Below are 24,777 nucleotides of genomic sequence, written 5' to 3'. Positions count from 1 at the left end.
TGCCAGTGGACACCTTCCCAAACAGAAAAGGGAGGGAGGGACCGCCCAGTGGGAGGCCATGGCATGGCTTAATGCATCTGTCCCTGAGAGGTCAGTTGGCAGTTCCCTGCTTTAGGTCTATGGGCTGGGTCCCTAGACGAACTGGGAAAGTGGATCTCCTAGGCAAACTTCCATTGGAGCAAGAGCCGCATGGGACAAGGGAGGAGCCAGTCATGGTGGGATAATCACCCCACTGATAACTGGGGGACGCGGAGAGTCCCAGCTCTCCTTCGTTCCTGGTCTCAGAAGAATCATCTATATCAATGGGCCTCCATTCCCCATGCTGATTGCGTGTCGTCTCTGAGTCCAGTCTTTGCATTTGTTGCTTCAATGAACTCTCAAACCACCTCTTTCAGCAAGACTTTCAAGTCAGACAGCACATGGAGGGACAGAACCAAGAATAAATGCCCAACTTTTTTCTTATTTTATATTGCAAAAGCAACACTTGTTTTAAAATCAAACAGTGCAGAGCTAATCCTTTTGGGCTGCCAAGAGTGACTATGCTCAGCTACTACCTAAACAGTTGGAGGTTCTCCAGAGGCACCCCGGAAGAAAGCTCTGGTGGTGACCTACTTGCCAAGGATCACAGCCATGGAAAACCCTGTGGAGTGCAGTTCTGCTCCGAGATTCCCGGGGCCCCCCGGGGTCAGAATGGACTTGACAGTAACTGGACGAGAATGGGTCTAAAGAAAAAGTGTAAAAACCTTTCTTTCTGTCTCTTCTAATCCCACTAAAATCCCATTTCCCTGAGCTAAACATTAACAGCATGGTTTTTCCTATTATTTCCTCTTACAGAAGTGTTTACACATGCCTATAGCTAGCTAAGCGTCCCTGCGTCCCCCAGATGGCTAAGCGTTGGGTGACGAACTGGAAGGGTGTGGTTCCAACTCTCTGAGCTGTGCTTCAGAAGGACGATCTGGTGTGCTGCTGGTGAAGGATCTTAACCTTTAAAACTCTTTCTTTCCACCATTCTTATTCAGTCTAAATGCCGACCTAAGAATCCAAGACGCTGGAGTGTCTGAAGAAGCGCCCAGCATCAGAATTGAAAGACTCATCAAGAACCTGCGATGCTGCTACTCTGCTATGAGTTGGAATTGACTCAATGGCAACTTGCTCTTTCTCCCTTGTTCTCTCTTAACCCAGAAAGATGTGTACCTGTGTCTCGTTGACTATGTAAAGCCATTCAACTCTATGGATCGTTTATGGATAACACTGCAAGGAAGTGGAATTCCAGAAAGCTTAATGGTATTGTATGTGGAGCCGATACAATCTTTGTATGTTATACGTAGACCAAGAGGCAATCATTCGAACAGAACAAAAGGGTGTTGCGTAATTTAAGATCAGAAAAGGTGTGTATCAAGGTTCTATGTTTTCACCATACTTATTCAATCTGAATGCTGAGCAAATAGTCCCAGAAGCTGGACTGTGTGGAGCAGTGCACAGCATCAGAATTGGAGGAGACTCAACAGCAACCTGCGATATGCAGACAGTGCCACCCTGCTTGCTTGAAGTGAAGACCTGAAGCGCTCCCTGATGAAGATCAAAGACTACCCCTTCCTTGTGGATTTCAGCGCAACAGAAAGAAAACAAAATCCTCCCGCCGAGCCAACACACCATATCCTGATAAGCAGAAAAGATCGACTTGCCAATGATTTTTCATTTTACTTAGCTCCACACACAGTGTCCATGGAAGCAGCAGTGAAGAGCTCAAACAGCGTATTCCATCGGGCAGATCTGCTGTAAAAGACCTCTTTTAGAGTCTTAAAAAGCAGAGCTTTCACTTTGAGGACTAAGGTGTACCTGACCCAAGCCATGGTATTTTTAAATGTCTGATATGCGGGCCAACGAGTATAGAAGACAAAGAACTAATGCTTTAAATGATAATGTTGTCAAAGCATAATGAATATACCATGGGTTGCTGGAAGAATAAATAAATCAGTCTTGGAAGTGCTGCCAGACTGCTGCTTAGAAGGGGGTATGGCTAGACTTTGTGTTATGTACTTTGGGCCTGTTAGGAGGAAGGAGAAGGATATCATGGTCGGTCGAGTAGAAGTCACTGTACAAGAGGAGATAGATTGACACCGTGGCAGCCAACCTTGGGCTCAAGTGTGGCAGTGATTGCGACGATGGTCCAGGACTGGGCAGTGTTTCATCTTATTGTACAAAGGGTCACGATGAGTTGAAATAGACTTGACAACACTTAACAAAAACAACAACAGACAGAAGTCTTTACATATTGATGCTTTTATTTCTATTGAGCAAAGCCCCTGTGTTAGTCCGGGTATACTAGGGAAGCAAATCCAGAGACACTGATATGTGTAAGCGAGAACTTTGTATTAAGGAACAATTGTACATTAAGAAAACGTCCAGTCCAGATCTAATCCCTAAGTCCAATATTACCCCACGTGTCAATTCCTCTTTAGACTCACACAGCCATGCAATGACGCCGAATGCAGGGAGATCACGGACCAGTGGGAAGAAAGTCTTGTGGATCCAGTGGTGGTAGAAACATCTCAGCACTGGTGTGTGTCTCCACGTGACTCACAGTTCCAGGACTCTGGCTGGATCTGTGTAGCTCCATGTGGCTTGTCAGCAGGAAATGAAGCCGAGAGTGTATCTGGCCTCCAGTGAGTTATTTATCTCCTTTGTACCTCCCAATGAGGTTATCAAGCTGCAGCCTAACTGACAAGCTAAACTCCACCCTGTAAAGTTCACAAAATATTATCTAACTACCACAGCCCCCAAAGCAGGATTAGTGTTCAAAACTATGCATATTTTAATATTAGAACATACTGACAAATTATCTTCCCCAAGTGTGTTTCCCTGCTGCTGCACATCAGTGAAACTTATTACTCTTTATTTTATTTCCAGTTTGATGGAATTTTATTTTTATTCTCAGTGTCGGTTGCTTTCTTGTATATTTGTTGGCAATTTGCATTTCTTCCTTAATGAATCTTCCATAGCTTTTGCCGTTATTACTTAGACAGCTTGTCTGTTTTACATCAGTTTGCATATTTCAGAGAGTAACCTCATATTTATCAAATGTGGTATAAATATTGTTTCCTAGGATGGTGTTTATCTGTTTTATTTGATGATAACATTTCTGCCAGAGGAAAATTCTGGATTTTCATGTGGTTGAATATGTCTTTTTCCTTAGTGGCTTTTGGGGTTCCTGTCCTCTCTAAGGTCTTTCTCATTCTTGTGCTTTTCTCCTTAATTTTATTTACTTTAAAAAAATAAATCATCTTATTGGGGGCTCTTACAGCTCTTTTTTTTGTTTGTTTGTTTGTTTGATTTATTTATTTTTTAACAATTTATTGGGGCTGATACAACTCTTTTCACAGTTCATACATATACATACATCAATTGTATAAAGCACATCTGTACAGTCTTTGCCCTAATCATTTTTTTCTCTTTTCTTCTTTTACATTTTATTAGGGACTCATACAACTCTTACCACAATCCATACATATACATACATCAGCTCTTACAGCTCTTATAACAATCCATACCTCAGTTGTATCAAGCACACTTGTACATGTGTTGCCATCATTTCCAAAACATTTTCTTTCTACTTTGTTTTGTTTTGTTTAATATAATTTAAAAACCTCTCCTGGAATTCATTTTACTATCGGTATGAGGTGAGGGCCTAATTTTGTTTTCTTTCAAATAACTATCAGTTATGCCAACATTATTTATGGCAAACCGCCTTTTTCTGAGTGAAGTGGAATGCCCTATATGATTTAATTCCTTTCTATGTCATCCTGGACTATATGCTGTTTCACTGATCCGTTTGTCTCTTCTAAAGCCAGTACCATATTGTTCTGATTATCGTGGCTCTACAGTTAGTTTGGAATCTGGGTGGCAAAAATAATTAAGCATCACCTCAGCGAAGCAGTGGCCTGCTAGCTGAGAGGCCCATGCTTTGAACCCACGCGGCCCTCTACAGAAGAAACACGATGGATTCTGCGTCCGTGGAGATTCATGCTGAGATGCACCAGACTTCGGTCAGACAGCTCTTCTTGTTGCACTTGACCCTCTCTAAGCCCTTCCCCAGAAGACCCTTGCAGTCGGCTCACCCCTGCGCCAAGGTCACCGTGTGCAACATGTCGGCTCCTCAGGTGTGGAGGAATGCAACATAAAGGAGGATATTACAGCTCATGTCAAGAAGGAGTTTGACAGGTGTACAGCCCACGTGGCACTGCATGGTGGGCAGAAACTTCGGTAGTGAGTGACACATGAAACTAAGCACGTCATCTACTTCTACCCAAGCCAAGTGGCCATCCTTCCGATCAAATCCGGTTACTGCACGGGTGGTGCCCACACACCCAGTGACCCCCAAACCAAGGCCTGCCGCCTCAATCCCAAACACCAGAGACTGGACGCTTCAGCCTCGCTAAGGGAACACGTCCATCTTTGACCCTGCATTGTGTGATAGGGTGCAGGACTTGTGGTTATAAAGCAATTAGCAAAATTCCCCCCCCCCAGCCTAAAAATGACCGCCTGCAAGCTAGAATCAGCTTGATGGCGGTGAGTTTGGTGTGGCTCTTAGTGATGAGCCCAAAGACTGGGCTTCAAACGCACCCGAGGAATGTTGGACAACAGACCTAGTGAGCAGCCTGCTTCCGCAGAGCTGTGGCCTTGAAAAGCCCTTGGATCAGTCCTACTCTGCGCCAGGATGCAGAATTGACCTGCAGCAACGAACAAGAGGCATCGCACCAGTGAGGGCCAAAGCTAAGACAGTGGTTCTCACCTTCCTTAGACCGTGACCCATTCAGACAGTGCCACATGGGGTGGTGATCCCCCAACCATCAAATGGTTTTCATTGCTACTTCATCACTGTCATTTTGCTATTGTTACAAATCAGGTGACCCTGGGGAAAGGGTTGTTTGACACCCCCCCAAAGGGGTCACGACCCACAGGTTGAGAACCGCTGCCCTCGGCTGTCATGGATTCTGAAGCTGGAGGGCCACATTGAGTTGTGAACCTCTGAAACTGCCTGTAGCAGTGTGGGAGTCTGGGGGCGTGAGTGTCCTCCTCTTTCTGAGCAGAGAGTCCATGATGTCCAACAGGACCTCAGAAGAGTGGTGTGTGTGTGTGTGCGTGTGTGTCTTTCACACACACGCACACGCACACACAGGAGAAACCTCAGAACCACCACCTCAGGGATAGAGTAAGTTACTTTATAAATTAGCAGAGGGAAGGAATTGTAATTTAGATTCTGCAGGGAGAGGTTTGTTGAGTAAGTATGTCTCATGCAATATCGGAGTTCTCAACATGAGGCTATGAGAAGGGGGGCTGTGAGCTCCATAAACAGTTTTAAAAATTTAGTGCAAATATACATTTGGAGAACAAGATTTATGACTTGTTCGTCAGCTCCCCAAAGAATCCGTAGCTCCCAAACTCAAGAATTAGAGACCCAGAGGCTTAATGATATTAAGGCATTACCGTCATTTGTCATCTGAGAGGACAGGTATTTTTAAGACTAATTCTTCTCAAAATGTACATGTAGAAAATCTTCTGGAAATCTTCCAAGCCTATAATCCAGACCCCCTGGGAGAATAGCTGTGTGGGTTTTGGTGTTTTCGCTGTTAAAGATTCTTCTTAGGTCTGCGTCTGTCTGCCTCTGTGCCGGCGTCCGTGGACACACAGCTGGAGACGTACTGATTTGTACTGTGGACTTTACTACCTACATTTTACAAGCATTAAAAAAAGAAATAAAGGAAAAGAAAACAAATTTGTTATGAGCACTGTCTCATTTTAAGTGTTCTAAATCATTGTTTTCCAGTGTGTTTTTGTAACGGGGACCTTGCTTGCAGACTACATCTTATGCAGAAGTCTTTATGGAGCATGAAATCCACAGAAGGTGAGACGCTCTGGTTGAAGCACAGGGGAGAAGAAACTCGATTTGTAAGCTGCTGCTGGAAAACATCTGAACTGTAATGGCTTCAGAACATGCTAGTAGCTGGCCCTGGAGAATGACCAGATTCGGCAAATAAAAGTGTAAGGTCCCTGGTTAAATTAGAATGTCTGATAGAGACAGCTGCTTTAAAAACCAGTCCCAAGACGAATTTCAGATAAACAGGAAAATGTAGAAGGATCTGTTGTTGTCGGTAGCTGTGCACAGCAGAAGGAAACACGTCAGCCTCACCACTGTTCCTGTTCCGCTTCGCCAAGTGGTACCCTCCTCCAGGGACTGGTCTCTCCGGACAACGTGTCCAAAGTGTGTCAGATGAAGTCTCGTCATGCTTGCCTCTAGGGAGTACTTTGGCCTCACTTCTTTCAACACAGATCAGTGTGTCCTTTTAGCAGTCCCTGGTACTTGCTTTTTTTTTTTTTTAAGTGGGTTGTAAAGATTTTTAATGTACATTTCTGGGTTGTATTCTTTTTTTAAATATAAATAATTTTATTTTAAAAATTTTAGTAAATCATTTTATTGGGGGCTCCTACAGCTCTTATAACAATCCATACATCAATTGTATCAAGCACATTTGTACATATGTTGCCATCATCATTTCCAAAACATTTTCTTTCTACATGAGGCCTTGGTATCAGCTCCTCTTTCCCTCCCTCCCCCACCCTCTCTCCCTCATGAACCCTTAATAATTTTTTTTCTTTTCTTTTTTTACATTTTATTAGGGGCTCATACAACTCTTATCACAATCCATACATATACATACATCAATTGTATAAAGCACATCCGTACATTCTTTGCCCTAATCACTCTCAAAGCATTTGCTCTCCACTTAAGCCCTCTGCATCAGGTCCTCTTTTTTTTCCCCTCCCTCCCCTCTCCCCACTCCCTCATGAGCCCTTGATAATCCACAGATTGTTATTTTGTCATATCTTGCCCTATCCGGAGTCTCCCTCCCCCCTCTTCTCTGCCGTCCATCTCCCAGGGAGGAGGTCACATGTGGATCCTTGTAATCAGTACCCCCTTTCCAACCCACTCACCCTCCACTCTCCCAGCATCGCCCCTCACACCCTTGGTCCTGAAGGTTTCATCCACCCTGGATTCCCTGTGCCTCCAGCTCCCTTATGCACCAGTGTACAACCTCTGCCCTATCCAGTCCTGCAAGGTAGAATTCAGATCATGGTAGTTGGAGGGAGGAAGCATCCAGGATCTGGGGGAAAGCTGTATTCTTCATCGATGCTACATCTCACCCTGACTGACCCATCTCCTCTCCTAAACCCCTCTATGAGGGGGGATCTCCAGTGGTCGACATTTGGGCCTCGGGTCTCCACACTACACTTCCCCCTTCATTCACTATGGTATATATATATATATATATACATTCACATATATATATATACACACACATATATATTTTTGCATGAGAACCCTTAATAATTTATAAATTATTTTTATTTTCATATTTTACACCATCCGCTGTCTCCCTTCTCCCACGTTCCTGTTTGTCCCCCTGGAAGGGGTGTGTGTGTCACACGTTCATCATTGTGATCAGTTCCCCCTTTATCCCCCCCAACCTTCCCCCTACCTTTCTGGTATTGCTATTACCGTTCCTCTTCCTGAGGGATTTGATTTATCTGTCCTGGATTCCATGTGCCGAGAGCACTTATCTGTACCAGTGTACATGTACCAGTCTAGCTGTATTTTTAAGGTAGAACTGGGGTCTTGATAGTGGGGCTGGGGGTGGGGAGCATTAAAGAACTAGAGGAATGTTGTGTGTTTTGTTGGTGCCATACTGCACCCTGGCTGGCTCGTCCCTTCTCTGCGACCCTTCTGTGAGGGAATGTCCAATTGTCTACGGATGGGCTTGGGGTCTCCACTCCGACCTTCCTCATTCACATTGATATGATTGTTTATTTTGGCTCTTCTGATGCCTCATATGTGATCCTGTGGATACCCCCTGATCACACAGGCTGGAGTGCTTCTTCCATCCTTTGTTGCTTCTCAGCTAAATGGCCGCTTGTTTAACTTCAACCCTTTAAAACCCCAGACACTATATCTTTTTTTTTTCACACCAACAACCTTACATCATTTATTGTTAAACTTGACTAGAAAGCAAAAAACCAAGGAATAAACCAGATTATTTGCCAATAGAAGTTCAAGTCATCAGATGGGGAAAAAATTTGAGCCTGGGAAAATGCGGCCATGCGTGCCACCCTTCAGGGGGCTCCTTACAGACCCAGCTTGGTTCTTCTCCAATGTCTTCTCTTGGAGTTGTACCTGATTTTATTACCGGTTTTCATTCGAATCCATTGGGGCATGGGCTGATTCTGCTTCTGTTTCTTGGCCAGGAATCTCTTGCTCCTGAAAGTCTTATGAGATGACATGGTGAAGTCGGAGCACCACCACACTCGGGGTGGCAGAGAAACAGAGAGAGGGAGGAGAGGACGAAAGTGCGTTTTGGGGCGGGTTCTACACTATATCTTTTAATAGCCGGGCACCATCAGCTTTCTGCACCACATTTGCTCATGTACCCATTTGTCTTTAGCTGATGTCAGGAAGATGAGCAACACAGAATGCCAGGTTATTAGCACAAAGTGTTCTTGTGTCAAGAAAGGACTTGAGTAGAGGCCCAATGTCTGTCTGCTATTGTAATACTCAACATATAAATATATGTACAGAGGCCTATATCGCTATCATTATATATTAATATATTTAAATATATACATGCTTATATTCATACCTCTATAAATGCTTTTTGACAGTCCCTGGTACTTTCAATGTTCTTCTCCAGCACAATTCAAATGTATCAATTCTTCTGGTTTCCTTATTCAATGTCCAACTTTCACATGCATATGAGGCAGTGGAGAGTACCATGGCTTGGGACCAGTGCATGTTAGTCCTCAAAGTAACATCCTTGTTCATCAATGCCCTAAAGAAGTCTTGTGCAGCAGATCTGCCTCATACCACATAGGTTTTGATCTCTTGACTGCTGCTTCCATGAGCATCCAGTAGTGATCCAAGTAAGACAAAAGCTGTGATGACTTCAATCCTTTCTCCATTTATCATCATGTTACCTGTTGGCCCGGTTGTGAGGATTTGGGTCTTCTTTTTGAATTGTCATCCACACTGAAGGCTGCAGTCCTTGATCTTCATCACAGGGCTGAAGTCCTCCTCACTGTCAGCCAGAAAGGTTGGGTCGTCTGCATATGGCGGGTCAATACACCTGATTCTGCTGCCACATTCTTCGTCATGTAATTCTGCTTCTCTGATGAACAACTATGGTGAGACACACCTGACACACACCTTTCCTGACTTTAAACCATGCAGTGTCCCCTTGTTCTGTTCACACAACTGCCTCTTGAACCACGTACAAGTCCCAAATGAGCACAATGAAGTGTTCTGGAAGTCTCATTCTTCTCAAGATTATCCGTAGTGTGTTGTGATCCACACAGTCAAATATCTTTGCATAGTCATTGAAATATAAGTAAGCATCTTTCTGGTATTCTTTGCTTTGAGACAAGATCCATCTGTGGGTATATCTCATGCAATATTGGGGATAGACTTTTGCTAAAAAAATCGTGTCTGAAGTTCTAATTTAGCTAAATGTCTTCTGTTTTATATGGCACCCCTATGATATGTAATAACTTGTCTACCCAATTTCCCATCATTGGGCATTAAATGACTTCAAGTGTTTTACTGGAATAGAATATATCTGTGTACACACATCTTCATATACTTATTTTGAACACCCTAGAATCAAAAAGACAAGGCCCAAAGATGGTGACCATTTTAAAGGCTTTGGGTACGTTTTCCCAAATGGTTTTCCACGTCAGAATATGCTCCCCGGGGCTGAGTATGAGGGGAGTTGCTTCTAGAAGGGTTAAAGTGTGCTGATCCATTATTAGTTAGCATGTCATCCTGGCCATGCTAAGCCTCACAGCTGGCGAGTTTTTATCCGATGAAGGGAGGGACTGAAGAGCTCATAGGGCAGGGAGGAGGGGCAGAGAGATAGGGGTCAGGAATAATGGAAGGGGAGGGTGGACACCCCCCCCGCCCCCCCAGTGGGAGAAGGAGGCATTGACAACCTTCCCTCGGGAGCAGTAGGAGCAAGCTGTACTGGGCTATTTTTAGGAACAGCCATTCTAAGGAGAGGAAAGGCAACAGAGGCAAAGGTCTCAGAGGGTTTGCTTTTGTTTTTCCCACTTGAGAAATAGAAATTACATCAACATAGCAACAGCCCATTAAATCTCCCACAATCTCCCCGTCCTAACAAATCACAGGTTTTATTTTCCCGTGTGTTCTCATCAAGCACCGCCACTGTTAGATGCTGCCGTGGGGTGGGGGGCCCGTTCTTTGACCCTCTTTCCCCATTACTTTCAAACGCTTTTGTCCCTGCTTCCATTTTCAGGACACTGTCAATGTTATTTTGCTCTTGATTTCACAGGTAACAATTAGTCATTAAGATCAATTAGACTAGTCAGTTACACACACATGGAAATTCAAGGCACACAGGGATTCATTTTCCTCCCACTTCACTCTGTGCTGTGAATATCTTTTTATGTTAAAAAATATGTTTCTGCCTCATTTTTAATAACTACAATGTATTCTAGTGAGGGAAGTACCACAGCTTATTGAATCGATTCCTTATTGTTGGAAATCTAGGTTGTTGGACTTTTTTTTTCCCCTCCACAATCTTCTGGCATTATAAATAAGAACCTATTTTTTAATTTTAATTCTTTCCTTAGGACAAATTCCTAAAATTGAATCACGTGTATGCATATTTTTCAGACTCTTGCTACGTCCTGCTAAATTTATTTCTAGGTTTATATCAGTTCATCATCCCTCTGGCAATGTATAAAAGAGCATTTATTTCCCCATAGCCTATAGCAAATGATATAAATGGTTGAAAAATCTTCTATTTAGTTGATGGAACATAATTTGCTTAACTCTTTCCCCTGGTGCTGACATTTGATTTTTTTTCATTTGTTTTATTAATAAAACTGTTGTGAACATCTTTGTGCCTAAAATTTGAACCATGAAAAAAAATTTTTTTAATAATAAAATAAAATTTTTAAAAATTTGAACCATGATTTAAATAAGAATCCAGAGTGACGGGGCATATTTACACATGTCACTCCCTCTTTTCCAAAAGTTAAATTTCAAACTTCTGGCTGTAGGCGAGGCTTGAGACACACTTGGCACCTGACGATGGCAGGAGAGGATGGCAAAGGCCATAAGCCAACGGCACTAGAAATGCACCGCCAGACTGTTTTCCAAAAGGACACTAATTGAATAACTATTCTGGTGGCTTCAAAACAATTTAATGTAAGACCCGAAGATGTTAGTCAGGAAAGAAAAGCACTCTCCACCATCAGCACACAATCACCCCGTGCCCCACTGGGGACTCTTCCATCACAATCAGACACGTTCCTGTCCCTCCGGGCCCACAGCTCCCATGCCCATCTGCCCAGCTCATGCAGTTGGCAAGAACCACTGCTGGGGCTGGCCGAGCACTTAATTACCGTGCCACTAGAGCTCCTTGAGCACACTCAGCTTCCTGGGAACCCATGTCTCTGTGCACAATGTGCGCAGGTCCTTCATGGGACGAACACGACTTAAGCACTTACTGTGTGCCAGCTCAGTGTCGCACAGATGAAGATGCGCGCGACTCTTCAGCCGCCTTGTCCAAGGACCGGTTCTCACTGCTGTCACCTTTGCTCCACAATCGACTGTAAGAACTGACTGGACAACGTTGGGACCAGTGGATATTGGCACAGAGAGCGTCTAATGTTTGCGTGGGAAGAGGCCTCAGAGGGCGCCTTGCTGAAGACCCTCCTTTTATGCAGCCAGATAGTGAGGGTCTCCTATGGGCCAGGCTCTGATGATCTTCCTTAGTATGTGCGACCCCCGGGGAGGTGAGGATTATTCTTTTTTGCACCTGTGGAAGCAGATACACTCAGAGCGTAACTCACCTGCTGGTTCAGAAGGCTTGTGGGCTTGACTGGCAGCTCATTTCAGTTCTCCTTGGCCTACCTGCCTCTTCAGTACAAGCTAAGCAGGCAACACTTTCCAGAACAACCAGACGTACTCCCATGGCATTGATGCCGACTCGCAGCGACCCTGTAAGGCAGGGTAGAACTGCTCCTGTGAGTTTCCCAGGCTGTAACTGCTCACGGGAGTAGAAAGCCAGGCCTTTCTCCCCAGGAGTGGCTGGTGGTTTCGAGCTGCCGACTCTGGATAGCAGCCCAACTCAAAACCACTATACTGCCGGGGCACTTCAGGTAACACTTTAGAAAAGGTTTTAAACACAAAACCTGAAACAGACAAAATGGCACCACCAGTTGCCAACACGCCTAAATTCCGACCCCTATGGGGGTGTTCTTCTGTGGCAAGTGAGGTTTGTGGCTTCAAGGCTTGGCTTCTGCGCCCCCACACCTTCCCCCTTTCCATTGGTAGGCTTGTGCTTTGGGAAGAATGCAGAAGTCAAGGTGGGTCTTTGAGAACCACCTGAACAATGAATTGACTCCCAACACCACGCTGAGGTTCAACCCCCATATACTTCTCCCTCCCCTTTCCCTCTCTACTTCTTCCCTTCACCTCCTGTCTTGAGAAGTAAGTTGCTCCTGGGTGGACTTCTGGCTCCAGATGCTACAGCTGATGAGGGCTGATATTATCTTGATTTGTGTTTTCTTGAGATTTATTCTGGGACGAGGACGATGATGATGAGGTGATGACAGTAATTATCTCAACTCTTATCTTGGAGAAGAATTAAGGTCCATCTGTTTTATATACAATTTTATTATAGAAGAATAGTTGCTCATTTATTTAAAACAATCAAACAAAGATTTGTCTAAAGGGAAAGGTGAAATTCTTCCTCCTTCCAGCCCACTCCCACGCCACTGTTTTCCCTGCACTCACATAGGAGTTGTCTTCATGAGCTGTTTTGTGTATGAAATGAATAACATTATTCATCCTTAACTTATCTGAACACTGGTTTAGAAACCACGATGTAAGATAAACCATAATTTCTTGAGTCAGTCTCTCCAGGTGGATATTTGAATAGTTCTTACATTAAAAAAACCACAGATCATGCTGTAACTAATTTACTGGTACATTTTATGCATTTCGTTGTAAGACTGACCCCCAGGAATGTATGGTGGCCGTATAATCTATGGCTGAAACCAGAACAAAGGCTGACAAATGCTAGCCCGGAGGGGCTGCTGAGATCACAGGCTAGATGGCACTCTCTCGGGATGAAGAAGTGTACGGTTACCTAAAAATGGAACTTCTGCTGAGTCAGATTATCATTTAAAATGCTGATTTTGTCAAGCAGCCGTCCATCACAGTTGTACCAGGTCTCCTCTTTCGGCTGACTCTCAACATAATGAGCAGTATGTCAATCATTCTTCTTCAACTTTGCCAAAGACGCAGTAAGAAATTATATCTTGTTTTGATGTGTACTTATTTAGTAATCAGTGAGGTTGAACATATTTTCATTTATTATTGACCATTTCTATTTTTCCCCTGTGAACTGCTTGTTCATATCCTTTTTGTCTGTGTTGCTTTTGAATAAGGATTCTTATTGATTTGTGATTTTTAGATATTAAATAAGTTAGTCCACTCAGCAAAGGAGAAGTCCCAGTTTACAGTTACAAACTGTCTCTTACTGGGCCGCTTCACCTTAGAGGACAGGATATGGCAGGTGTGTGAGTCCCTCACTTCAGGAAGGAGGTAGGTAGTCAGGGCTGGTCTGTGTGTCGCGGGGAGCTCCTCATCAGGTCATCGCAAGCAGCCTCTCCTGGACAGTAAGACCCGGCTGTAGTCACCCACTGGGGTGCATCTGATGCGTCTCTACTGCCTGGGTGGGACTCCCGACCAAGGCCTGTCAAGCACAGTCACCACTCGTCTGCTGGTGCAGGCTGGCTGTACTGATGCTGACAGCGACTGGAGACTAAACGGCACAAGGAAGAAAGGGCTAACCATCTACTTCCGGGAAAAAAAAATCATGGTGAGAGGGGTGATAAATTGATGCATGTATGGATTGTGATAAGAGTTGTATGAGCCCCTAATAAAATGATTAAAAAAAGAAAGGGGGAACCAGTTACAAGGATCTACATATAACCTCCTCTCTGGAGGTCAGTCAACAGAAAAGTGGGTAAAGGGAGACATTGGACAGTGTAACATATGACAAAATAATAATGACTTGTAAATTATCAAGGGTTCATGTCGGGGCGGGGGGAGGGACTGAGGAGCTGATGCCAGGGCCTCAAGTGGATGTTTTGAGAATGCTGATGGCAACAAATGTGCAAATGTGCTTGACACAACAGATGGATATATGGATTGTGATAAGCGTACGAGCCCCCAGTAGAATGATTTTTTAAAAATCAGATCCTGAAGACACATCCCGTGGTAGGCAGGAAAACAGGTCACCCTGTAGATGGCACATTTCCCGTGGCATTTCAGTTCATTGGGCGTGGGCTCGCCATGCTTCTGTGGCCAACTTGGAAGCAGCTAAATACAACAAGCCCCCTTTGATGTGACTGACACCAAGGGCCGTCCGGGCCCTGAGAGTGTCACTGGCTGGGAAGACTGGGGAGGCCTCTGCTGACCCAGGGATATCTGGCGACGCGCTATTTTGGTCTGAGAAACACAAACTCCTGTTCTTGTCCTGTGGGCCATATCCTTTTGCGCCACAGGCAGAAAAGTGTTTGCAAGCTCTTGTGCGCGCCAAGAGATGACAGCATTGTCCAACCCCCAGCGGAGCCAAGTCCCGATGCTCTGATCCTGGAGCCAAGAATGCATGTGGCCTCCCAGCCAGCACTTGTCCATGTGTTTATGGGCCTGGCACCAGCTGAGCGACTCCAGACTAGAAGGGAGTGTCCCAGACATGTGGGCCCAGGAGAAGCCTGGGGACACAGGCTCGGCAGCCAGGCAGCCCTATCCCACTCCCAGCCCACCAGCTACTTGGCGTGCCCCTTGACCTCTCTGTGCCTCAGTTTCCACCCCAGTAAATTGAGGTTAAGGGGAGCAGCTATGGCATGTCTGGGTGGAGAACAAGGCTGAACATTCACTACCAACTGACAGGTTGGCAGCTTGAAACCACCCAGATGCACGTCACGAGAGAGGCCTGGCAGTCTGCCTCCCTAAGATCCTAGCCACTCTTCTGCTCAGAGCCCAGGGGGGCGCCGTGGGAGGCTGTCAGAGGACCCAGGACAGTTCCACGAAGACAGCGCCCACTTTGCAGGAGTATTTGGAGATAGAAACATGCGGCAAACAGCACACGGCAGGCCCCTCACTGAGCTGTGAGTGTCCCCTCATTAACGTCCAAGAGCCTTAGTCTTTTCTCGTGGCTCTGACCAGGAGGGGTCGGGGGGCAGGGTTCTAGACTCCTTTGCAGACCCAGGCTGCGGGGTAAACTGATAAAGCAGGTGAAAACGGAGCTATGGTTCCACATGACACCACCCCACACACAACACTCCTACCACCACCACTTCCTATGCAGAGGGCCTGGGGCCCAGGCAGAGGCTGAGGAGTCCTCTGGATCTGAGCAGAGACTGTCAGGAACGGTGGACCTGGTGATGTATTTGAGTGGAACAGTGGTTCTTAACCTTCCTACTGCCTCGACCCTTTCAGACAGTTCCTCATGTGGTGGGGACCCCCAACCATCAAATTATTTTCGTTGCTACTTCCTCACTATCATTTTGCTACTGTTATGGATTGGGTGACCCCTGTGAAAGGGTCGTTCCACCCCCACAGGGGTCTCGACCCACAGGTTGAAAACAGCTGGAGTAGAGCGTCAGGTTTGCTGCGAGCTCTAAGGGAATGGGCGGTGGGCTCACACTACGCAACCGTCAGTGCAGTCCTAGCAAGATGTGATGAGAAATCCACCTGGAGGCCCTTGGTGGGCTTCTCTAGGCAGCCCCCACCCTGCTGAGCCACAGAACCTGGTTGCAAATAGTGGATTGCCATAGGAACCACAGAGGCGCCAGCTGAGTTATCAGGAGCTCGGAGGGGGATGAAGCTTCTGGCTGGTAGGAACAGAGGTAGGAACAGAGGCCCCGAGCTCACAGTGAGCTCCTGGGGAGCAGGTGTGAGGGAGGCAGCCTGGAAGGCTCGCCCTTGTTCTGAGGGCCCGCGGAGTCCCCAGCCTGCCCTTGTCCTCCTGTGTCTGTGTGAAGCAGTGGTCCTCAGTCTAGAGTGCACGCAGCAACCGCCTCTGAGCTGCGGTGCTGGGCTCCCACCTCCACGAGCCTGTCTCTCTGGTCCAGAGGGTAGCCTGGGACTTGGGGTTCTGCGTTGAGAACCATGGGGAAAGGCAGGGGAGGCATCCTAGTGAGTAGAGACGCTTTCTGTGCCAGGCACTGTGCTCGCCTGGCGTGTGTATTTTCTCCTTCGCTGTGGCCAAGAATCCCCACTGGCCGATGAAGAAACATGCTCGAAAGGAGAAGTGACCTTCCAAGACCCACCAAGCTTGGCAGCCTACCCCACGGCCAGCAGGTCTCAGAGCCTCAGCTGTTGGCCACCTAAGACTCATTAGTTCTTGTTCTTCTTTGACTTTATTGCGACTCACGTGAAGGTGTGCTGCAGACCATCGGTCTTCAGTCTGCAGTGCGTACACATTTTGTCTCACCTCACTCTCGGCCATCGCTCAGGGCACTGTCAGGTATCCTGTGTCCGACCTGAGTTTCCCGTTTCCATCCCTCCTTCGTTCCTAACCCTTTGAACTTCATCATCGTGTAAAGGCTGCCCTTTGCATCTTAAAGAGGGTCTTTCCATCACAGCGGTGAGTTCCGTTCCAGACCTGAAAACTGACCAGCGGCCAGTCTCAGGGGGCCCGCCTGCCTCGATCCAACCAGCAAACCTGGTCTCCTTTATGATTCTGAGTTTTGTTCCACATTTCTGACCCTCACTTTGGAGACAGTGTGAAGAAGAGGGGGTGTGCCTAAGGCAGACCACTCAGGGAAATTTGATACCCCTATACTCAACCTGGGATTCCTGGGGTGTAGGCCATTCCCACCCCCCTCACCACCACCCACACCTCCAGTGTCTTATCTGGTTGCATGGGAGCATTGGCAGGCCAAATGGGGCAGGTCCTCCCTGCATAAGTAATCACCATGCAGGTGGGGCAGCGGTGTCCAGGGACCTCACCTTTATATTTGGGAGAGGTGGAATCTGAGCCTCGTACTCTGTGACCTTGACTCCTGGCCCTCTGTTCCCAGCCCTGTGAATGAATGGCAGCCTTTTACCGTAGGACTGGCTGTCAGATGGGAGTTTGCTCTCCAGGGAGTGGGGAGCACTTGGGAAGTTCATTCTGTTCCCCAGGTGTTTGGGGTTTGTAGTAGAATCAGGGGGAAAGGGGGCAGGGGGAAGCCAGGAGCCATCCATAAAGTAAAGCCTTTTTATTTGTCCTTTCATTGAAATTTAGTGAAAGGCAACCCCAGCAGGTATCTGTTTTACTGGCAGTAAAAGCAAATTGGGCAAGCAGTTATTTGAACGGCATTTGAACTGTTTAAATCTAAAATTTAGGAGTATGCATGCATTGGTGTTTAGAGAATGTTTATGAGGTTTGGGGATTTGGGTTGAACTGTTTTTGACAAGAATGACACGGGAGATGTTTGCCTTCCTTATTCTAAACCTTCCCCTTTACGGTTTATTCCCCACTTTTTTTTTTTTTAGCCCAAGAAGCACTAAACAAATTTTGTTGGGAAGGAACACATGCGCGCGCACACAGACAGAGCACATTTTCAAAGTTTCGTCAAAGTGATGGACTGAATAAAAGACTCCATGATGAGATGTCATTCTTGCGATTCTATGGAGTAAAATCTCTATCTCAGCCTCACCCATTTCAGATGAGATTGATCTTACTGCACATGGAAGTGCTAGATTTGGCTCTCTCTGCAGGGACAGGGAGCTGCTTAAAACTCAGCCAAGAGCTCTCTCCTGTGGGCTGGAGGGATGGGGGTTGGGCTACTGAGGTTGTCACCTTCTCCCCAACTCTCTGCCTCACCCTGACAACTCAAGGCTTTCCTCCAGCCAGATGGAACTTGTCCCCCGAAGCCCGAGCCTGGCCCTGCCTACCAGGGAAGCCTGACAGGCTGCAGCCAGCTCGGGACTCCAGCCACTTGGGCCAGAGGCCAAAGGCCAGGGGATGCCCTGGACTGGTTGGCGGCACCTGCCTTGTGTCGTTGTGGCCTTTGTGTTTGATTTTTACTTTGGGAGAATGGCTTTCTGTTCAGTGATAGGACCGGCCTCTGGGCACTTGTGATTGGCCAAGGACCCACAAGGGAACTTGTTTGAGGAAAATGACAGGAAGGAGGAAGAAGGGGAGAGGAGGGGGGAACGGAGGACAGCAAGGAAGCCAAGCGGAACCTGGGCCAGTGTGACCGGTTCGAGGGACCTTGTGGGTTTCATTCTTCAGACAGCCCTTCCCCAGGCGAGAAAATGACCGCGCTTAACAGTGCTGACGAAAAGGCTCCTTGTATAGAAAAGTCTCAGGGGAGATTCTGATGAACCCAAACCTGAAGACCAAACCCATGGTTGTCAGGTCGCTGCCACCTCGTGGAGACCTGCCCCATAGCGTTTCCGAGACTGTCATCTTTACAGAAACAGAAGGCCACCCCGTTCCCCTGAGGAGCAGCTGGTGGGTTTGAACCACCGACCTCAGGTAGCAGCTGCGCCTTTAACCACTGTGCCACGAGGGCTCCTCTGATTGGTCCAGATGGAGTCACATGACGCTTCCTGAACAGATCACCGCGGGGTGCAGTAATAAGATTGGTCATGCTTGCAGGATTGGTGGGACAGGGGAGGCGTGAAGAACAGCCCTGTTAGGAATAGGGGAGGGGAAGGAAGATCCCTAAGGCAGGCACATTAGCGTCGTTCCCTCCGCAGGCCACCTCACTCTCGGGCTGGGCGTCACCAAGTGGGCCTGGGCTGGGAGAGACCGTGCTGACACGTCCCTCGTTATCCATCAGTGACGCTGTTGAGTGCCTGCTGTCCATCACCCAGGCACTGTCTTAGGTCTTGGTACCCAGCACTACGTAAAACAGACAAACCTTGCCAGTGTGCCATGGGTGTTCTTGTGAGGAGAAACGTACAGAAAGCTTGGCATAGTAAGAAAAATAGCCGTCGCCTCTCGTGAGGGGAGTCCTATAGGGAAAAACAAACCAGGGTAGGGAATGCAAGGGTGGCTTGAGGAAACCTCAGAGGAGGTGGGGGAGGGAATCACCCCCAGGGGGGGTGGGGATGGGGGAGCCCTGAGGGCGTGGGTGCCTGGCCAGTTCCAGGGCGGCTGAGGCCAGCCGGCTGGAGTGAATGCTGGTGAGGAGGAGACCGTAGAGATGGAGTTCAGTCAGCGGAGCACAGGCCCAGTGGGGCTTGTGCCTTAGGGACGGAGAGGGTGTGTCAGACACTCCGCGTGCTTGTTGTCTCCTCCCCAGAGCACGGTGAGTAACGGAGAGCAGAGGCACCATTCAGGCTTCCCTACGGCCATCCACTCTGCAGGCACCTCTGGGGCACCTGCTCCGTGCCACAGCTCTCACCGCCTCGTGGCAAAGGCAGAGTGTGGGGCACACCTTTCAGAGCGTGGTGGTTTGTGCCCAATGTAATGGAAGGAATTCCACACTGCCAGCCACTGTGCCACCACAGTGGGCAAGCGACAGAAGGGGCAAGCGGCACGGAGTCTCGTCCAGTGGCTCCACGCCCTGCCTCTCGGGCCTCTCAGCCTGATCCAGATATAGCTCCTCACGGCCCTAGAGCCAAATAATGCATTTATGCCCCACCAGCATGCTTAGTAAGCAATGTCGGTGGGAAAACAGGCTCATAGCAATACACAGCCCTCTAGAGAGGCGGAGGGACACGCATATGCTGGCCTCCAGTCAGGGGTGTGTGCGACAGACAGCTCCTGGCCAAGAGAAGCCACTGCTTCCGACCCAGCGAAGGGTGAGGATGGGTGGGGGTCCTGGTCCCTTCTTCCAGCTACCTGAGCTCTTGGGTGGGAGGTCCGTGTTTTTCTCCATGGTCCCCTGTGGCTGTGTGTAAGGTGAGGTCGGGGAGGACAGCGACCAGCTCTCACTCATCTGTTGATTTCCATCGTGGAGAGTTCATGGCACAGAGACTGTCAACAGGGATTGATGGTTTCACACTAGTGGCCTGCCTTTAAGACACGAGCTTATAGGCAAAGGGCAGAGGTGGGGGTCGGGCCGTGGTGCAGGAGAAGGGTCCCAAGGATGACCCCTGAATCTGAGGTTGGGAAGTTCAGGAGGGTGTGATGTCCTAATCTCTGACTTCAGGAGCACAGGAGAAGCAGACTCATTGGGGAGAAATGAGGAGCTAGGTTTTCAGTGTTATGTCTGAGAGGCACACGGAATACTCAACATCCTGAGAGTCTCAAGATCAACAAACAAAGGTGCAGGGGAAAGGGAGAGTTTGAGCGCTGGAAGGAAATGAGTCATGGTCTGGGTGCTTGCGCTGGGGCTTGGGGATCAGAAGCGGGGAGGGCAGCGCGGCACTGAGAAGAGAGTAAGTAAGCTGCTAAGGTCATGGAATTACTGGCCGCCACATCCTCCCCGTCCTCTTGGCCCCTCCCAGAGCCGAGTGCCAATGAGTGTCAGCAACAAGGGCCAGTGGCAGTGGGTCCGTGTGAAACACCCCTGGGAGGAAGTGGTTTCTGGGGCTTCCTGGGCACCTGTCTTCAGAAGCTGTATCGCAGGTGAAGAGTCTAGTCTCAGACCCTCGTTCCACCTGGGAGGTGTGTTGGACCACTCAGGAGCTGTGGGCCCCTGCGGGGGAGCAGCAGATTTTGCACGCCAGCATCTTTGGAATTGACTAACTCCGTTCCGAGGTCTTGGAAGGGACTTCTCGGGGCAACCTGGGTTGAACAGACACGCTTCTGAAACCGCCTTGTTGGCCCTGAGAACGTTTTTAATGAGACACAGAAAAGCAGCCGACCAGAAGGAGCCTGGTGGTGTGGTGGTGCCGTGCTGAGCTGTTAATTGTAAAGGCAGCCTTTCGAAACCACCCGCTGTTCCTCAGGAAAAAGATGAGGCTTTTCTACTCCTGTAAAAAGGGACGCTCCCAGGACCCCACAGGGAGAGGTCTACTCCACCCTGCAGCCGCTTGATGGCAGTGAGGTGCTCAGCAGAGCCTTGTTGCAGGGGTGGAGCGAATGAGTAAGTTGTTTTGTTGGTTTGGTGTTTTTTTTTTGAAAGGCAAAAATGGAAGCAGACCTCCTGAAGCTTTTATTTTCTGTTGGCAATTAACTTACTTAACGCAAGACTCTTTGCTTGATCCCATACGACCCTCAAAAGGAGAAAGCATTTGGACACGTGACTTAGCAGAAGTTCCATTGTTTAAATGCTGATCTGCAGTGTGGAGCCAGTCATTTCTCGTTCATTCCCCTTCTTCACACACACAGAAAATAATGCTATCGTTAAAAAATAAAGGCCAGATTTTGTGCAGAATGAGTAAATTTTATGAGCGTGTGCTCATAAGCAAAGGAATCAGCGCTCAGGTGGCCCTCAGAGCACACGGGAAGGCTGCCCGGGTGCCGACGGCATGCCTCGTTCTTGGTAGTCGGTGCCGAGCAGGTTCTGTGGACAAAGCACTGCACTGTCCCCACGTCGTTGCAGCCACCGTGGCACCCAGCTCGCGGCGGCTCTTCCTTCCTTGGCCTCGCTGCCCCTCTAGCTTTATGCACACAATTCATTTTTAAGAAATGTTTATCCAGAGTGTGGGATGATGCTCAGAGGTGTCCTGAAGTCTACAGAGCGACGGAACATCCTAAATAAATAAACACGGTTGTTTCCCACAGTTGCCTTGTAGGATAATTAAGTGATAAACGGCCCCTCTGGGAGCCTTTAAACGTGCCCCCCCCCCTTGCAGCTCTCTGCTTGAGCTCTTTAGCCCCTCGATGGGAGGCTGCTGCCCAGTTCCCACTGGGAGGAAGAGCTAGGGTCGCTCTTCCCCTGGCCCCACAAGCTCACTCTTCACCCCCCGCCCCCCGCCCCCTGTCTCTGTCTCTCTCTCTCTCTCTGTCTCATTCTCAAGGCCGGAAGCGCAGACCCTTGTAGTAATCCACTGCTCACATAGGAGCACTCTCCCTCTTTCCTGAAATGGGATCCCAATGGTGGATGGGGTGGCTCAGGGCCATCTGTTCGGCCCCTGGCACTGACTCAGACAATAGAGTAGCCGCCCAGCCTTTGTCACCCTCCGTAGCAGACATGCCCAGGCAGGTGTGTCTAACGTGGCTGAAGTCCAGTGCACCTGAGGCGATCTCCCTCCCTGGCCCGGGCCCCGAGGACAGGGCCCAAGCATGACACCCTTAATAGCACCTTAAAGTCTAGGGGACGAGTGCCCCCATTGGGCCCCCCTGGGCATCTTGGCCTCTGGGAGAACACAGAGGTGTGGGGGAACATTCTCCAGTCTCAGCCAGCACTTGCTGGGACCATCCCTCAGAGCAGCGGGCCTGGGAGACTGTCCTCACACACGGCTTCTGTGGATGGGCAGTCCAGCCCCTCCTTCCTGCTGCCACCTCTGCCGCCCCCACCCCTTCCCTGGGGGAAGGGGTGGGGGTGGGATGAGCGCATGGTTGATGTGATTTCTTGGTCCTCTGGGGGAGAATCCAGCAGCCATCTGTTCGGTGCAAGCCCTGAGGTGTCAGGATCCATCCATCCACCCAGCCATTCAACCTGCGATGTGTCCTGCCCAGTGTCTCTCGCAGTGGGTCTTGGGGAGCACCGGCTAGAGTGCGGCCATCGCTCCTCAGCACTTAGAACCGTGGACCCAGTGGCTCGGCGTGGGTTGGTTCAGCAGCGAGCAAAACTCCCAGAGAAGACCCATCACTGCCTGGGCCTGTCAGCCCGGGCGGCCCAGGCCTTCTCCCACTTGTCCCCCTGTCCTCACGGGAGGCGAGGAGCTTGTCTGAGCCCCTGCATGTCACTGACCAGGCACTGCTTGACACCTCGCCCAAGGTGAGGCCCACGCTCCTCCCTGCAGGCGTCAACCTGCAGGGGCATCCAGTCGGACTTGAACACCAAGAGTCCCCTCTCCCTGTCTGACCATTGTTACGTGTGAGCTGAGAATCAGACCCACCATCGGTTTGAAGCCCGGCTGTGCCTCTGGCTTGCTCTGACCTTGGACACTTTTCCTCAATCCCTCTGAGCCTCAGTGGGCAGAGGGAACCAACCTCTCCTCCTCCCAGAAGGTGAGGAAGCCCCCAGGGAGGTGGAGCCGTTGGCCCACACCTGCTGTGGAGTAAGTGTTAGATGGGTCCCCAGTCCTTGGCAGACTCCGGCCCCCTCTGATGCTGACCTTTCTCTTAGGTGACAGGAACGCCCTCAAAAGGCTTTGATGAGAAGGCGTACCTGGCGGCCAAGCAGCTGAAAGCTGGAGAGGACCCCTACCGACAGCACGCCTTCAACCAGCTGGAGAGTGACAAGCTGAGTCCAGACCGGCCCATCCGGGACACCCGCCATTACAGGTGAGGCCTCCAACATGCCCTTTCCCATAACCCTTCAGTAAGGGGGTGTCCAGTTGCCTATTAATGCCCCTGATGTGAATAGGGGAGCCTGGGATTAAGGAAATGTCCCACCTTGGGCAAATCATTAGCCTCTGCCTCCCCACTCCCACCACCACCCCACTGCCACCAAAAAAAAAAGTCTTGATTTTTCAAGTGAGGATGATGTGCCTGAGTCTTCTCCATTGGTCTGTCTTCCCCCTGCCATATCCTGCAGGAACTCACTGAGCTGTCCTTCCAGGTGGTCTGGCCCTGCCAGCTTCCTACCTCTCCCCTAACCTACCCCCACCTGCATTTCCTGCCCAGCAAACCTCAGCACCTCTGTGCTCCCTCCCTGGTTTTCACACATGCTATTCCCTCTGGCAGGAGGGACAGGGATGCAGCCATGCACAGCCTCACCTGCAGCCTGCAAGACCAGCTCACTGTTTTCTCTGCCTGGGAACTTCCTTGCTGACCAGCCTGGACTGGGGGGACCGGAGGGGGAGGGCTGCTCCATGCAGCAATCTGGCAGAGCAGTCCGGGTGCATTGAAACTGATCCAGCCCGTGTCTGCAGCTCAGAATGACCCCCCTCCAGGTCAGGTGTTAGCCGGGGGCGGGGGGGGGCAGCAGGCCTGGGAGAGCATGAACATCGGCATCCAGGTCCCCTGCTTCTCCCCATTCCAGCGCCCTCTAGTCTTCATGCCCCGGCAAGAACGAGCATTAGAAAGCACAGGCAGGAGGTGGCTTTCCCAGCCTCCCCCACTCTGTCTCCCTGGGAGAGTGATTTTAAAAGCTCTCATCCTGTCTCCCATGGGGGTCCCAGACTGGCAGGACTCCTGCCCGTCTGACCTGAGCTGCACTGCAGGGCAGGAAGTGGGCCTGGGAATGCTGGCTTCCCTCTGCTGTCAGTGAAATAAATGCCATCGTGAAAAAGCAGTCGCTGCCAGAGCAGCCAGAGAGCAATTGTAATGAAGAGGATTGTCGTGAAAACCTGTGCGCGCCTTGCAGCCGGCCCCAGGAGCACAGACAAATGCGTTTGTGGAAAGGAGGGGAGCCGGCTGGCTGGAATGGATGGCATTAATTCTCATTCCTGAGGAGTTGGGGCCACTGTGCCCCAAATGTGATGTCTGTGGATGATGGAGCCCAGAGCCAGCAAGGGAAGGAGGAGGGTGGGGGGGATGGGGCCTGTGGTCGCCCCCCAGGAAGCGGGAGGCTGCACCCCTGTGGTACAGGAAGAAGGTGGAGATGTTCTGTCTGCGGATCCTCTCAGGGGTGGGGGACGAGAAGAGAGAACTTCCATGGAGTCAGAAAACACAAAGGGCTGCTTCCCCT

General features: G+C 49.2%; 1 protein-coding gene across 1 annotated transcript in view; it reads left to right on the top strand.

The window, feature by feature from the left end:
- Positions 1-24,777, top strand: part of GALNT16 (polypeptide N-acetylgalactosaminyltransferase 16) — a 107,351-nt gene that overhangs the window by 50,998 nt on the left and 31,576 nt on the right. The window contains exon 2 of the mRNA XM_075530550.1: positions 23,272-23,429. Coding sequence (XP_075386665.1) covers positions 23,272-23,429 — 158 coding nt within the window. The remainder of the gene's footprint in view (positions 1-23,271; positions 23,430-24,777) is intronic.

The sequence above is a fragment of the Tenrec ecaudatus genome, chromosome 14, assembly GCF_050624435.1.
Source record: "Tenrec ecaudatus isolate mTenEca1 chromosome 14, mTenEca1.hap1, whole genome shotgun sequence".
Lineage (NCBI taxonomy): Eukaryota > Metazoa > Chordata > Mammalia > Afrosoricida > Tenrecidae > Tenrec > Tenrec ecaudatus.
Note: the sequence above shows the minus strand (reverse complement) of the source record. Positions and strands in the feature narration are given on the sequence as shown.